Source organism: Neophocaena asiaeorientalis, unplaced genomic scaffold, assembly GCF_003031525.2.
Source record: "Neophocaena asiaeorientalis asiaeorientalis breed wild unplaced genomic scaffold, Neophocaena_asiaeorientalis_V1.1 scaffold59, whole genome shotgun sequence".
NCBI classification, from domain to species: Eukaryota; Metazoa; Chordata; class Mammalia; order Artiodactyla; family Phocoenidae; genus Neophocaena; species Neophocaena asiaeorientalis.
The window spans coordinates 12,637,246-12,651,702 of NW_020174268.1; the positions used below are offsets into that span (position 1 = coordinate 12,637,246).

Below are 14,457 nucleotides of genomic sequence, written 5' to 3' on the forward strand. Positions count from 1 at the left end.
CCTCTCCTTCTGGTGACCCTGGGAAGGAGGTGAGGGCAGGATTTGCCCATGGGGCCAGGATTTGGGGTACTTATACCCCCTCTACCCAGCCTCTGCTAGGATTTCAGAAAACAATATTTCAAAAACATTTCAGGCGGTAACTTTACTTGATCAAGGAAGACGTGAAAAACGATTATCTACAGTTTCCATAATTTCATTTGAAAGGAAATGTTTAGCCCATATAGAAGACATCATCTCAGAATAAGAATAATTGAGCAATGCTAGCTTTAGGACAAGCTCGATCTCTGGCCTTCGATTTCACTTTAGACCAATGACATCTTCATCCTGGGCCTTCAGATGAGGCTTTCGAAGTGCCGGCCTCATTACGTGGGAGGGCACAGGGCCCACCCCTCCCCTGCCCTATGGCGGGGACAGACCCTGGTTGCCTGCAGCCGATGATACTGGCAGTGCGTGCCCAGGGCCTCCCTCATCCCAGACTCTCCACCCCTGGGTGCTGGGTGGAGGGCAGGGGAGGAGGACCCGGTGGTTAAACAGCACTAGATCCAAACATATGTCTCTACTGGAGGCAGGGGAAGCCACGGGCTCAGCCCCGCCCACAGAGAACACAGGTTCCCTCAAAACCCCCTGCTGCTCCTGGGAGGGTCCCCTGCTCACATTCCCCTCCATCCAGTCCTGAGAGTCAGGGAAAGGGCTTGCTGAGCCTGGGCAGAGGGGGTACAAGTGCCCCAAACCCCGGCCCCATCGGCAAGTCCTGTTCTCACTTCCTTACTTACTGCCTGTGTGGCCAACTGAGGCAGAGGTCATGACCTATCTGGCCATCAACAACCTAGTAGAACAGAGGAGTTGAGAGGACCAGATGACCTCTGCAGCCCCTCAACAACACCCTTAAGGGATCCTCCCCTTGGGCCCGTGGCCTGGCACCCCCAGCCCTACCCCCTGCTCTGGGCATGGAGAGCTTGACTCTTCCTGAGGTCACCAGCCTGAGGGGCGCTGGCTCAGACCGTGAAGCCCAAGGCCATTCTGCCTTCAGAATAACCCCCGTGGGAACCTCTTGCCATACAGAGGGGAGGAAAGTCTGTACAGAGGCCTCCGAGCTTCTAACCACAGGTTTTCCTACCAGGGTTTTGGCTCTAATCACCAACAGGGAAAACAGCTCATCATCCAAAAGAATGAACACTCAGAGGAGGCCCTGCTGAGAAGCAGGCTCTCCTAGCCGTGTTGAGTGGCCTCCCGTTTTGTTTCTGTGTGATCGGGAAGGGGCACCCCAGAAGAACAGAACTCAAACAAACAAAACCTTTCTGTCTTACTAGGTGCTAACCAGAACTGAAATCCAGATTTATGTCTGCAGGTGGTGGCAGGAAGCTGCTGGCTCTGCCTCTCCCACAGAGAGCATAGATTCCATTCAAAAACACGCACAGCTGTTCCTGTGAGTTTTGGCCACGTCATCAAAACACTCATCGTGGCACCTGAGGACTTCTCTGTTCGAGGGAATACCTCACAGAGAGGCAGCGCTTTGTGAGTTGGAAAAAATGCAGCCTGCACAGGGCTTTCTCTATTGTACACCTGAAGAGCCAAACCTTACAAAGTTTCCATAACCTGCCCAAGGTCACCGAGCAGGGGAGCTAGGGCTCCGACCCAAGTCTTCAAGTCTCAAGCTTACTGTTTTTTTTCCCACACGACCCATGCATTTACTTACTCATTGGTTTATACATTCATTCAATCAACAGTTTCAAGGGCTTAGCATGTCGGTTTACAGTCCAGTGGAAAAGACAGACATATAAATGACAGTGACAACGCAGTTTTGTGCTAAATGCCTGCAACGCCAAAAGGAAAAACCCTGGCAGTTTTGTTGTCATGTAGTGGAAGGGAGATGTGTGTCAGTGAGCCGTGAGAATACAGGGAGATGGTACAAAAGGAGGGGTGTGTGCAAGCAACCCCGTGCACTGAGAGATGGGCACCAACTACACAGGGAGGGGGGCTTCACAGAGGAGGTGATATGGAGTCAAGCAAAAAAAAAAAAAAAGAGTGCTCATCAAGACAGGGCAGCCAAGATGGAAGACCTAAAAACCACAGGAGAAAGGGGCAAGCAGAGATGGCGGTCACCGGCTCTGAGCACAGGACTGGCTCAGGGCTGAAAAATTCAGAGTGGTTGCAGAAGCCAGTGTGAGGCCAGGCATATTTTTAAGTTTTAAAAGAACATTTTTTAACTGAAGTATAACATACACACAGAAAAGGACACAAAACTTCACTGGGCCGCTCAGTGAATGTTCACAAGGTGAACGGACCTGCATAACACACGCAGCTCCTGAGAAGGAGCCCAACATGGCAGAACAGACCTCCAGCGCTCAGGAGCCCCGGCGTGGCCCTCACCAGTCATGACCTCCCATCGAGTAACCACAATTCTGATTTCTGACAGCACATATCAGTTTCACCAGTCTTTGTACTTTACATAACATGGAACACGTACTCTCTTGTGCTGGTATTTTTAAACCAACATCTATGTTTGATTACTGGGCACAAAGCTGCCAAGAGCATTCTTTTCCATGTCTTGCTGATGGATGGAAGCAGGGGTTTCCCTTGGATCTTTATCTAAACATGAGACCATGCGGTCATACACAGGCAAGGAATATTCTTAGCTTTACTACCAAATTTGAATTTGTCACATTTTTCTAAGCAGAGATAGGGAGCTAGAGGCAGGGAACTGTATTAATTAAGGATGCTTTGATTTGATCTCAAGCACCAAAAAATACAGCTTTGATCAACTTGGGTCACTAGGGTGACCCAATCACTAGGGTCATCAGAAAGGAGGTGACATGGTGGGACCGGGATGGGTCCAGGAGGTCCCCAGGGGTCGAGTCCCAGTAAAAAAAAAAAAAAAGTCACATGACACGTAGAGGAGGAAAAATTACCCCCAGAAGATCCACAGCAGATAAACAGGGAAAGGGATGCCAAACAGACGGAAACGAAACACGCCCTAGACCGTGGAAGGTGACGGCCACCTGCCGAGCGAGCTCTACTGAAGCTTGACTTATGCTGTAAACAACACAATGCAGATACTATTAGCCCCATTTTAACTGACGAGAGGACTAAAAAGTCACTTCCAGAGGAGCCCAGTAACGGGACCCTGCCCTTCAGCGGCCTGAAAGGCCCAGAATATGAGGAGAAGCTCTTACCTCAAATCATCTGTCAGCTCCGCTTCTCCCGACGGGATGAAGGTGGGGTAGGGAGCAGAAATTTAAACACTTAAATACCCCTTCTTTTGTAGCCTTGAGCGTTGCTATCATCGGCGAGTCCCTGAACCTTGACGGGAAAGGCCCACGGCTACGACCGGGTCCCGTAGTTTGGCCGTAAACCTCTTTGCCGCAAATATTTTCACTGCATAATTAATTGGCCGTAAGGCAATTTTGTCGTAAAAGATAAACTAACTGACCCTTCGGTTTGACACGTATAATACAAAAATCATGACAGATGGTGATGATTGGCCCCAAGAGTTGCATTCCTTATTTTGAAACACATTACATTGGAGGAGAAAGAGGCCGAGGGCCTGGAAGGTGCAGAGTTGGACCCACATCTCCCATAGAACTCTGGAACTTCTATCAGCGGACGTGCGACACGTGACAATACGGCAGCGCACACAGCAGTGTAGAAGGCTTTCACTACCCAGTACAAAGCTCGACAAATAGCATCCTAGTATTTAGAAACTGATGGCTGATACATCTTTTAATGAAGGAAGACACTTTATGGGGACTTCCCTGGTGGCGCAGTGGTTGAGAAGCCGCCTGCCGATGCAGGGACACGGGTTCGAGCCCTGATGCGGGAAGATCCCTCATGCTGCGGAGCAACTAAGCCCGTGCACCACATCTACTGATCCTGCGCTCTAGAGCCCGCGAGCCACAGCTGCTGAGCCCACACACCACAACTACTGAAGCCTGTGCGCCTAGAGTCTGTGCTCCACAGCTGAGCGGCAGGGGGGCCCACTGCAGTGAGGGGCCCGCACACTGCGGCTAAGAGTGGCCTCCACTCGTGGCAACTAGAGAAGGCCCGCGTGCAGCAACGAAGACTCAACACAGCCAAAAATAAATAAATAAAATAACTTTTTATATAAAAAAGACACTTTATGGAAAAAGTGCAATGCTGAAGGAGATAAATCAAAAAGCAAAAAAAAAAAAAAAAGTAAAATACTATGAATGTAAGACTTGGGAGACAAGTGTTTAGGTAAAACCTCCTAAGTAAAATCAGTTATTTGAGCAGTATTGCCATGAATCTATGCACATTTTAAATGTATTCAACTATTTGTATTTTGCAATAAAGTCCTCTTAATTTTGTTACTCATTGTTCATGTTTCACGATGTCCTTTTTAATGTCCCTCTTATATTTTTAATTATTTTATCTTTTACAGCAAAATTGCCTTATGGCCAATTAGTTATGTGGCAAAAATGTTTGGGGCAAAGATGCTTACAGCAAAGAAACTTAACGTCAAAAATACCTAGAACTGGCTGTGACAGTAACTGGAGAATGGAGCTCTCTGGAAGGACCACAGTGCAGGGCGGGAGAGGCAACCTGCGGCTTTGGGTGTCAGGGCAGTGGGAAGAGGGAGGACCCCTGAATATTCCTGCCAAATTTGCCCAGGGGTCTGGGCTTCATCTATACATTTGTTAAAGCTACATTTACTGACAATCTACTCTGAATCCAACACTGCCCTAAGGATCCAAGATAAAAGAGTTCCATTGCCAAGAAGTTCACAGTCACAAGACAGGAGAGGCTAGTAAGCTATGACAATACACTGCTCTGCAGTGACAGGGACATGCCAGGTATGAGAAAGCTAACCCAGGGGTCAGGGAAGGCCACATAGAGGAGGGGACACTTGAGCTGCAACTATGACAATAAGTAGAAGTGTGATGATGTTGTAATTTACTTTAAAATACGCAGTATAGGCAATGTGATAGTATGTATTAATGTTCTCTGCACGCTAGGGGCCAGTTTCCCTGATCAGAAATTTACACTCCAGATCATTTAAATAGTAGAGCCTCAACGTAAAGTCAAGGGCCAGAGCTACAGCTTCCTTATCCCGAAGGAGACCAGAAGCTTTATTAGTTAGGATAGTGAATGTTAAGACTGACTTTTCAGTGGGGAAATTACTGACTCCTTCATTAGCATCACTGATGAAATTAATGGTATTTCATAGATGTGAATTCAATCTACACTGGCTACAGTATTTTGGAGACTTTTCCTACTGCTCCATAGCCCGGGTATAAGAATCGACCGAGGTCTTTAGCCTGTACTCTTGGGGTGGTACCCAAGGCTTGATTCCTAAATGACTGGGTTGGAGGAGTCTGGTTGCCAATGGCATTACAAGACTAATGGGATCCTGCTTCCAGATGACCAGTGCATCTGCTTCCAGTGTATCTTCCATGTACAATGATTGTCAGATCACCGAAAAAGGCGCTGGACTTCCCAAGTTCACAGAAGACTTCTGTGAATGGTCTCACGCTTGCTTGCTTGCTTGCTAAAACGTGTTTGCTGAAGATGTGTTTCTACAATGTGGCAGAAATTGATCCTGAAAATAGTTTTCATTATAACATAGTGAAGATGTGGGGTTTGGAGACTACCTTCACCTGCCAAAAAGCCTGTGAATGAGCAAATTGGTTTAGGTCAATTTGCAGCAAGGAGTGCCACCAGGTGGTGCAGATAAAGAGGAGTTCTCTGGGCAGGGAACACACTAAGAACCAAGGCACAGGGTAGATCTCAGCCACTGGTAGTAGGTGGGTTTGCCTGAGGTGCAGGGTGTCAAAGGGCGGGGTAGATGAGACTGTTTCCCTCCTGGAGGATTTCTGTGCTCTCCTGAGTCTGGGCTTCATCCCTTACATTAATGTTGTCAACAATGTGCCCAGGGGTGACCCACATCAGAATCACCTGGGTGGATGGGGCCCTAGATTCTGCTCATAGAAATAAGCTCCCCAGGTGATTTTTCACCCACCAGAGTTTAGGAACACAAGGAAGCCATGGCAGGGTGCTGGGCAGTGGGATGACTGGGCTGGTGGTGTAGTCAGACCCTCAGGCAGCAGTCTCATGGAGTACGGTGGGAGGGTTCTGATGTGAGGCCCAGATTCTGGTCAAGAGGTCTTGGTGACAGTCCAGGCAATGGTTCTGGAAGTGGGGCAGTCGGTTTAAAGAGGCCTTGAGGTAATGACCAGCCTGAGGAGTGATGGATGGGCTGTGAGAAGGGCTAGGTTGAGGGAGCCAGCCGGGCTGAGGATGACTGACAGACGTCTGGTTTGGGGCCAGGAGGGAGAGTGACAGTAGCAAGGCTTTCTCAGGCTACTATATGGTTGTGTCCTTTTTGTCCCGAGAATGCAGATGGAAGCTTACCTGTGGTTCTGTTGCTCCCTGGGCCCGTCCGGAGCCCCCTCAGCCCAGCTCCTGTTACCTGCCTGCTCTGGTCAGCAGCTCCTCCACTCCCGCCTGCGTCGTGCCTGGTCAACGATAAATTCTAGAAAGCGTGGTTCAAATGAAAATAGCACGATTTGCTAACTTTCATGTAATGGACTGTTACACCCTTCACCTGCATTTAGTTTCTTTGAAATGAAACAAAAATAACCCCAAAAGTGGACTGTGCAGAAGAAATAACAAGAGCTGTTTCCCTGTGGTCACTGGTGCCCCAAATCCCTGCCAGATGGTCAAGCAGAGAAGCTCATGTTTCAGCAAATTACAGAACCTCATTAGGACTCTATTTCATGTTCTTAGATGCTCTAGGCCTTTATATGAGGTGACGTTGATTTCTTAAACTTGTATGACAACATAATGAATGCACATAAGTGAAGTGTCCAATGAAATGTGAAAAAATCAGTGAATTCTTTGCATATTTTATTTGTCTTTTTTTGATTTCCAACTCACACACATCTGGCATATTTTACATCTTTGCAATAAAACATGGTTACAATAGCTTAAGGAATTTATATATCCAAAATATTTCACCATGATCTCAAGATGAAATGAACTTGTCTTCCAGATGTTCATTATCCTCCCAATTCTAAGCTACAAACTCAAGATATTGCTTACAGCCTGGTGATGAATAAATTAATCATTACGCCGATTCCCCAGAATTTCAGAATCTCATAAATACAAACAACAGTGAAGAAGGAATTCAGTGCTAAAACTTACTAGTACAAGGTGGATAACAAATAAGTAATCACATCAATAAATAATGATATGTTTCTGGTGCAAAGTGCCAATACAAAGAACCCATTATCTTGTTTTTATCTTTTTAAATAAATGACTGCAAGTGAGTGTAAATTCTGAGAAAATTACATTCCTGTAACATGCCTCATAGCCCTACCGACACAATATGTACATATCTATGACGATACAGTCACCAAATATACAAAGAAGAAACATGAATAAAGTGTATATACCCCTGGGTGTATAACTTGATCAGTACAGTGTATGGAAAATCATTTGATAGCCATCATTGTATATCATAAAAGATGAAGTGCCTTAGGCTAAGAATGTGGCTTTAGGTGAAAATTTCACAAGAACCTAAAAGAATAACGCCAGTTATTGTTATAATAAAGTCTGACTTATTATTAAAGAAACTAAGCTATTCAAGAACCAAAGAGAGAGAGAGAGAGAGAGGGGGAAAAAAAAACAGCAAAAAAGTTAGCATCAGATTCTCCTCCCCTAATGTACACACGCTAAGCCAGCAGGATGATTCTGGAAGAGTTGTCCAGGAGTTGGGAAGTCATTACTATGGAACTAAATGGTCGGGACTCCTATTTATACAATAAAACCAGGACCTCATCCCTAAGCCCCCTTTCTGCTGTGTCTTCAAATTATGAAGGTTAGGGCTGAATTTTCTTTGTATCAAGTACCAAAATGGCAAATAATGGCTTAGTATTCAAATGCTTTATGAGCAAATTTCACTTAGAAGGGATGAATTTAGATTTAAAAGTGCAAAACTATGTATTTTGGTGAAAATGTCAAAAATTACTGATTGAGCCCAAATTCAGTCCTTTCATACAAGCTGTGTCCTTGCACAGATCTTACTATTTCCTAGTGTCAATGCACCTGTTCCATCAAGACTTCAGGATTAAAGAACATGCAAGTTGTAACTCCACAATAAAATTAAGAAATGTTTTGTTCTTTATACAAGGTTTTACTTTTACAAAAGTATCCCTTTAAATAAGATGCATCTGATGTACAAAGTATCAAACGTGTTTTTTTTTTTTTTCCTCAGCTTGAAAAGAGGCTGGAAATGGGATGCAGGTTAGGTTCAAAGCTTAAACTTTGTAACAACTGGACACAAGGTTCCTCAGAATTGTCAAAAGTCTCTTGTGACACGTCCTACTACCTTTTCTCAATAAACGACAAGATATGAAATAATTACCAAAACATCTCCTAATTCATATAATTTACATGATATAAGCTTGCTTGGTAGCAGCTGGTGTTCAGTAGTGAAAAAACACACAAAGTAAAATGGCTGCTGACTACAATGTACAGCTATTGCTGGGTGTGATGGAATGTACAAACGGAGGTCGATGTAGACGAGTTTTTTTCCACCAGAGATATTGCCTTTCCATGCAGCACTTGTGCTCTCAGCTTTAACTTGGCTTTTGGCTCTCCATTTGTCTTCAGTATCTGTTCTGATGCTCATAATGCCACCGATTAAAATCTATATTAAAAGCTACAATGCTACCAGAAGCCATGCCAGTGATCAGAGTCCTGGAAAAGCAGAGGCGGTAGTTAAGAGAGACACAAAATCACTGATGTGGTGCTACTTTACACTAAACAATAGCACGATCTCAAAGTTCACCAGGTTTTACTCTTGTGTGCCCTCAGATGGAATTAAAATTTATTCTTGGTTCTCCTAGGAGAAGCTGAATCAATTCTGAAAACACCTGGACTGCCAGACCACGTGTTGATTAACTTTTGATCAGACAACGCATCAGATAAACACTTCCTGAGTAGGCATCCTCACTGCATGTTTATCTGTCAGTTTGTAACTCATGTGTATATGCTACTGCTCCAACGTATCAAGGACATCATAAAACAACAATAATTGAAATTAAGGATGAGATTGAAAAAGAGACAGAAACAGTATCTTTCTTCGCTCCTCCTGGGAGACCACTAAGACGACTACAGCCTTGCCTATGCTCTCTCATCTACTCTCTCCCCCATACCGAGTGAAGGATAAAGATCTTACAAAATCTTTCCTGCCTTCTGCACCCCTTGAGAAGAGCTAATCACTTCCTTCTTCTGTTCCTCTGCTCCTGCTTCCCTCATATACATTTATTATGATTATTTGAGCTCTTTGGGGTCAGTGATCTTGTTTTGTATCCTCAGGACTGTGCACAGTGTTTAATCTATGATGGTGGCAGCAAATGTTTGCAACATGAATACATGAATGAATAAGAATATCCGGGAGAATATTTAAACTACTTAAGAACACAAGTCATTTCAAATACTTTAGAAACACCCATGTATACAAAATAATTACATGGTTAACCGTTCCCATTTATGAATACGGACTACAGCATTTTGGAACACTTTTGGAACACTCTAATAATAATCTGCTTAAATTTTCTTTAAAACAGGTTGGGCTGCAGATCAAATACCCCTTCCCCAAACTAACTTAAATTCCATTGCTTTTCTTGATGACTTCAGTACCGTTTTACTATAGTGTGAAGATGCTTTGTTAAATTTACCATATAAGCCTTAACATTCATACTGTTTTAAAACCAATACTCTTATAAAGAATATACACATAGTTGAAATAAGTTGGTTAATAAGCTTATTTCTGTTAAATATATAGCAAAAAATGAGAAATTACCGTATTAAGATTATAGTTTTATTTTTTAAATTTAGAAATTTAGACTTCATATTCCAATTATTCTTTTCACTTTATAATAAACCCAAAGGCAAACTTTAGGAAATAACAAAATCTTGTTGCAAATTGAGGAACAGGAGAAAATCATATTAGTTTGTTAACATTCCTGTCAATTCTTTCCAAGAAAAGATTATAGTGTCTTAGGGAAATACATAAAATACTGCAAAATAACACAAATGGCAGGTATGTGAATAAGAAAATGGGGGGGGCGGTGCTGGAGATTATTTCAAGTAACGAGTGCCTCGTATTTTTAAAACAGAGGCCAGCTGTAGTCTGTACGTTGCATTTGGCTGCATTTAGCTAGATGTGTGCCTCAAGCCGAGACTCTGCTAAAAAATATGTGTTTCTTTCACATAATGTAAGCCAGGCAGGCCTGTCTGAGACCAGGTAAGGATGTGAGAACAGAGAAGCTGGTGGGGATAATTCTACATTTTGGGCAGTGTCTAGATGCGCCTGTTTTTCTTCAGACCCATTTCTTTCTTTTTTCCCCCTTATTCTCTTCCTCTGTTTCCTTCTTACCAGAATTCTTTCTTACAGTACTTACTCCTCTCCTCAATTTACCCTTCTCTGCACTAGTGTTTCTTCCATCTGCATGCTGGAATCTTCTTCACAGCAGGTTTCACCCTTGGTAAAATGTTAAGAACTTTCAATGACAGTTCTTGAGCGATTACATTTCTCCCCAACATGGCTCACCTCTGGTCATGGGATAAGTCCATTGCTCTAATGCCAGCATCACATCCGGGGTAAATGTACAGCTGCTTGAAGTCACAGGCCTGCCAAACCTCCACCACGCCATTGTCCCCTCCGGTCACCAGGTTCTGGCCATCGCTACTCAGGAGAATGGCCTTTGGACAAGGCAGAAAAGCAACCATTTCTCTCAGTGTTTCCCAAAAGATCAGTGGGCACTACTGGAAGGCACTTAATACAAGTCCCTTGTCATTATTTTCTACTTTTAGCCACTTGTCCAAGTTTTCTAAAGTCCAATCCATAGACTGTCCAATGTGGAATTCATCAAAGTTCTTACATAAACAAAGCATCTTATTAAAACCAATTTAGGTTACAAAATAACAGAAGTCCCAAAGAGAATATTATCAGTCTAATCCAGAAAGAACTTGAGAATTAAGTAACATGATGTTTTGTTAAGTTCTGAATACTAGCTATGTCAAGACTTTTAGAACAAATGGCAGAAGCATATTTAAAAGCTGTTTTTAATAATGATAAACCAGCAATTATAATTCATTTGTGAGTGATGGGCAATTTGGTACGTAATTTTGGTCTAGGGTTCAGAAGATAAGATTCTTTGACAATAAACTCATTTTTAATGTCAGGGGAGTGCAACGCAGGAACAATTGTTTGTAAGAGGAGATTAGGAAAAAAATCTCCTTAAGGGTCTAACCTCTAATCAAACTACAGCCATCACCTCCGAAGTCTAATTCACTGAGTTAGTTACTTGGGATTAAATGAACTTTGGGTTTGTTCAAAGCATCAATCAACATGAATTTATATGCTTTTACAAACCAACACACATTTAACGGGATACCAGAGAAATTCTATTATGAGTCATTTAATGTAAAATAGTCAATCTATAACCTCTTGGCTAGGTCCCCAGTTAGCATGGAACATGCAGATTTACCCGTGTTGAATCGTTGATCTCCATTTGAGCCAAAAGTTTCCCATTGATGCTGAAATTGCTGAATCGCCCTCGTTCATAGTAGATGATACAGTGGCCTTCACTGGAGACAGAGATCAAGCGTGGGAACAAGCAGTTTTCTGGTCCTTCGAGGGCTCTTAGCAAATCTCCAGTGATTGTGTGGACGAGGCAAGGGCCCTCTGCAGAGCGGGGAACAGAAAGGCCAGAGTCATTGGTGACGACCAGTCACGTATTAGCTCCCACACACCTGCAAACCGTACCTGAATAATACACTCAGATTTGTTGAAAGAAGGTAGAAAAGAAAAGAACTATGGTGGCAACAGCAAAGCACTGATGTTAGATTTCAACAGAACAAGTACAGAAAACTGTTACATAACACACACGTGTCTTCCAAACTTTTTATCTAGGTCAGTAGTTGCTCTTTTCCTTCATGAGATAATATTCATTAAAAAAGGATACAGTTCATACATTACATGAGAAGAAAAGACTGTATGTCAAAGTTTTCTCTTAATATGTGTTTAGAACTTTTTCTTTAGAAAGTTCAGGAGAATTATCAAAACAATCACTAATTTTCTTTAGTATCATCAAAATTTTAATTGTACCACATAAATACAATACTATCAAATAATAAGTTTTACCATTCTATAGTCTATACATAAAATGTAAAAGGCAAAATTAAGAAAAGGAATCCAGTAATTCAGACTGTAGGAACACTTTTTCTTTTTTTAAATAAATGAAGAGTGAGGCGAGAATGTAAAAGTAGTATGGGGAGTGACTTATTTTTTCTCAGGTAGAAATTTTAAGATAAAACATTCAGTAGTCAAGTTCAGACAAATAATTGGTTAATGTAGTTTGGTATTACCTGTCCCCCAAAACCCCCAGAAAAACTGCATAAAACCATGCATGAATTACATTCTTATGTTTCAAACAATTGATTTCAGTAGATACATATTTTACAAAACAAGTGACATTATAAGGCTATACCTAAATGTTTTCCTGATTACTAAAGTAATAGATGTGCATTCCAGAAAATACAAAGAGTTAGAGAAAAAAAATAGCAATCACTTCTAGTATCAACCATCATCTACAGAAAATTAGTGTTTCTCCCTATGCATATTGTGTCTCTTGCTTTCCTTCCCTTTCCTTTTTTTCTTTTTTTTTGCTTTACAGAACAGAATGATATTACATGTTATTTCTAAGACAGACGTTAAAAGACATTTAGTGAAAATATCCTATGTGTCCCTCCCGGGGTTATTTATTCTTAAATAGGAAAACGCAGTGTCCCTGCCTTCAGACGTTATACCCATTATCTCTAAAGCGGCCAGACTAAGCTCCTATAAACCAAGCCTGATCACCTCATCGCCTTGCTGACTCCAATGGCGATCACCTCATCACCTTGCTGACGCCAATGGTGATCACCTCATCGCCTTGCTGACGCCAATGGCTTCCCACTACACTCAAAACAAAATACAAATGGCAAATATTTGTGCCGCGGGGGCCCCTCACCTCTTCAGCCTTTGTCTCCTTACGTCCGCGGTGTCCTCACCACACTCGGCCCCTTTGGTTTTCTTTCAGTTTCTCCTAAGCATTAGGCTCCTTACTGCCCCGGAGCCTCCCATGGAGAATTGGTATCTCAGCCAGAATTAGAATCCAAGTTTCCTGACTTTTCCCGAAACAGTACTTTTTCCACAAAAAGTCAAAAGAATTAAGTCATCGTATTTCCTTTCCCATCTACCACTACACAGTCCCCAGCCTTGAGAAGAAAATGACTTGTGGAGGGGGTTGGATCCAAGGCTGTGTCTGATGAGCAGCCTGAGCCCCCCATGGACCCCACCATCACGGATATCTTCCCCATGTCTTTCCTTTTTTTTATTTCTTATTTTTTTACTATATTTTTATTTTTGGCTGCGTTGGGTCTTCGTGGCTGCACGCGGGCTTTCTCTAGTTGCGGCAAGCAGGGGCTACTCTTTGTTGCCGTGTGCGGGCTTCTCATTGCGGTGGCTTCTCTTGTCGTGGAGCAGGGGCTCTAGGTGTGCGTGCTTCAGTAGTTGTGGCACATGGGCTCAGTAGTTGAGGTCTGTGGGCTCTAGAGTGCAGGCTCAGTAGTTGTGACACACGGGCTTAGTTGCTCCGTGGCATGTGGGATCTTCCTGGACTAGGGATCGAACCTGTGTCCCCTGCTTCGGCAGGTGGATTCTTAACCACGGCGCCACCAGGGAAGTCCCCTCCCCTTGTCTTTTAAATGTTATCTGTAATGACTGCATCATAGGGGTGTGCTGCAGTTTAATTTATTAGTGTTCTGGCTCGAATGCTGGTGAACACAAAGCACTACATGATATTTTATATCTATTTTATATTAGTACTAGCAAGTATTAATAATAAAACTAAACGGCTACAAAAAACCTCGGGATTACATTTGTCTACGGAGAGCCTCCTAAAGGAAATAAATCATAAATCATGGTTAACTTGTGAAAATCGTATAGTGTTTAAAGACCGAAAATGAAAGAAATGTCTTCTGACCTTTAGCACCACTGATAACAAGTCCAAGTTCGGCACAGACGGAAACACAGACAACTTCATGGTCATGGCCCGTGAGGACAGCTCTCGGTGCAGGATAGTCACCTGTAAAGGAACAGCAGCGGTGAGTCACTACAGACCAGTGGCGGGAATGAAGCGCTGTTCCATTAAACTGAACGTTAAAAATAGCAATCATTGTTTAGTAAGGGCATTTATTAGCTGTGTGACCATGAGCCGGTTACTTAACCTCTCTGACCCCTTCTTATATCTTAGAGAATATTGTGCCTTTTTAAAGAGTTCCGTGTTTTTCTCTTCTGTTCATTCTGCTTCACCTGGTTGTTGAGTCTGTGATCTTTCCCTTCTGGTGCCCGAGACCCTGCATGCTGGCCTGTTTTCCTCTGTGCGC

The 14,457-nt window shown here is 43.1% G+C and overlaps 1 protein-coding gene across 2 annotated transcripts in view; it reads right to left on the reverse strand.

The window, feature by feature from the left end:
* Positions 1-6,851: 6,851 nt before the first annotated feature.
* Positions 6,852-14,457, reverse strand: part of NBEA (neurobeachin) — a 609,882-nt gene continuing 602,276 nt past the window's right edge. For both annotated transcript variants that reach the window (XM_024755508.1, XM_024755505.1), the window contains 4 exons: positions 14,055-14,156; positions 11,517-11,713; positions 10,577-10,728; positions 6,852-8,718 (listed from right to left, as the gene is read on the reverse strand). In XM_024755508.1, the coding sequence (XP_024611276.1) occupies positions 8,628-8,718; positions 10,577-10,728; positions 11,517-11,713; positions 14,055-14,156 (542 nt within the window). In that variant the 3' untranslated portion in view covers positions 6,852-8,627. The remainder of the gene's footprint in view (positions 8,719-10,576; positions 10,729-11,516; positions 11,714-14,054; positions 14,157-14,457) is intronic.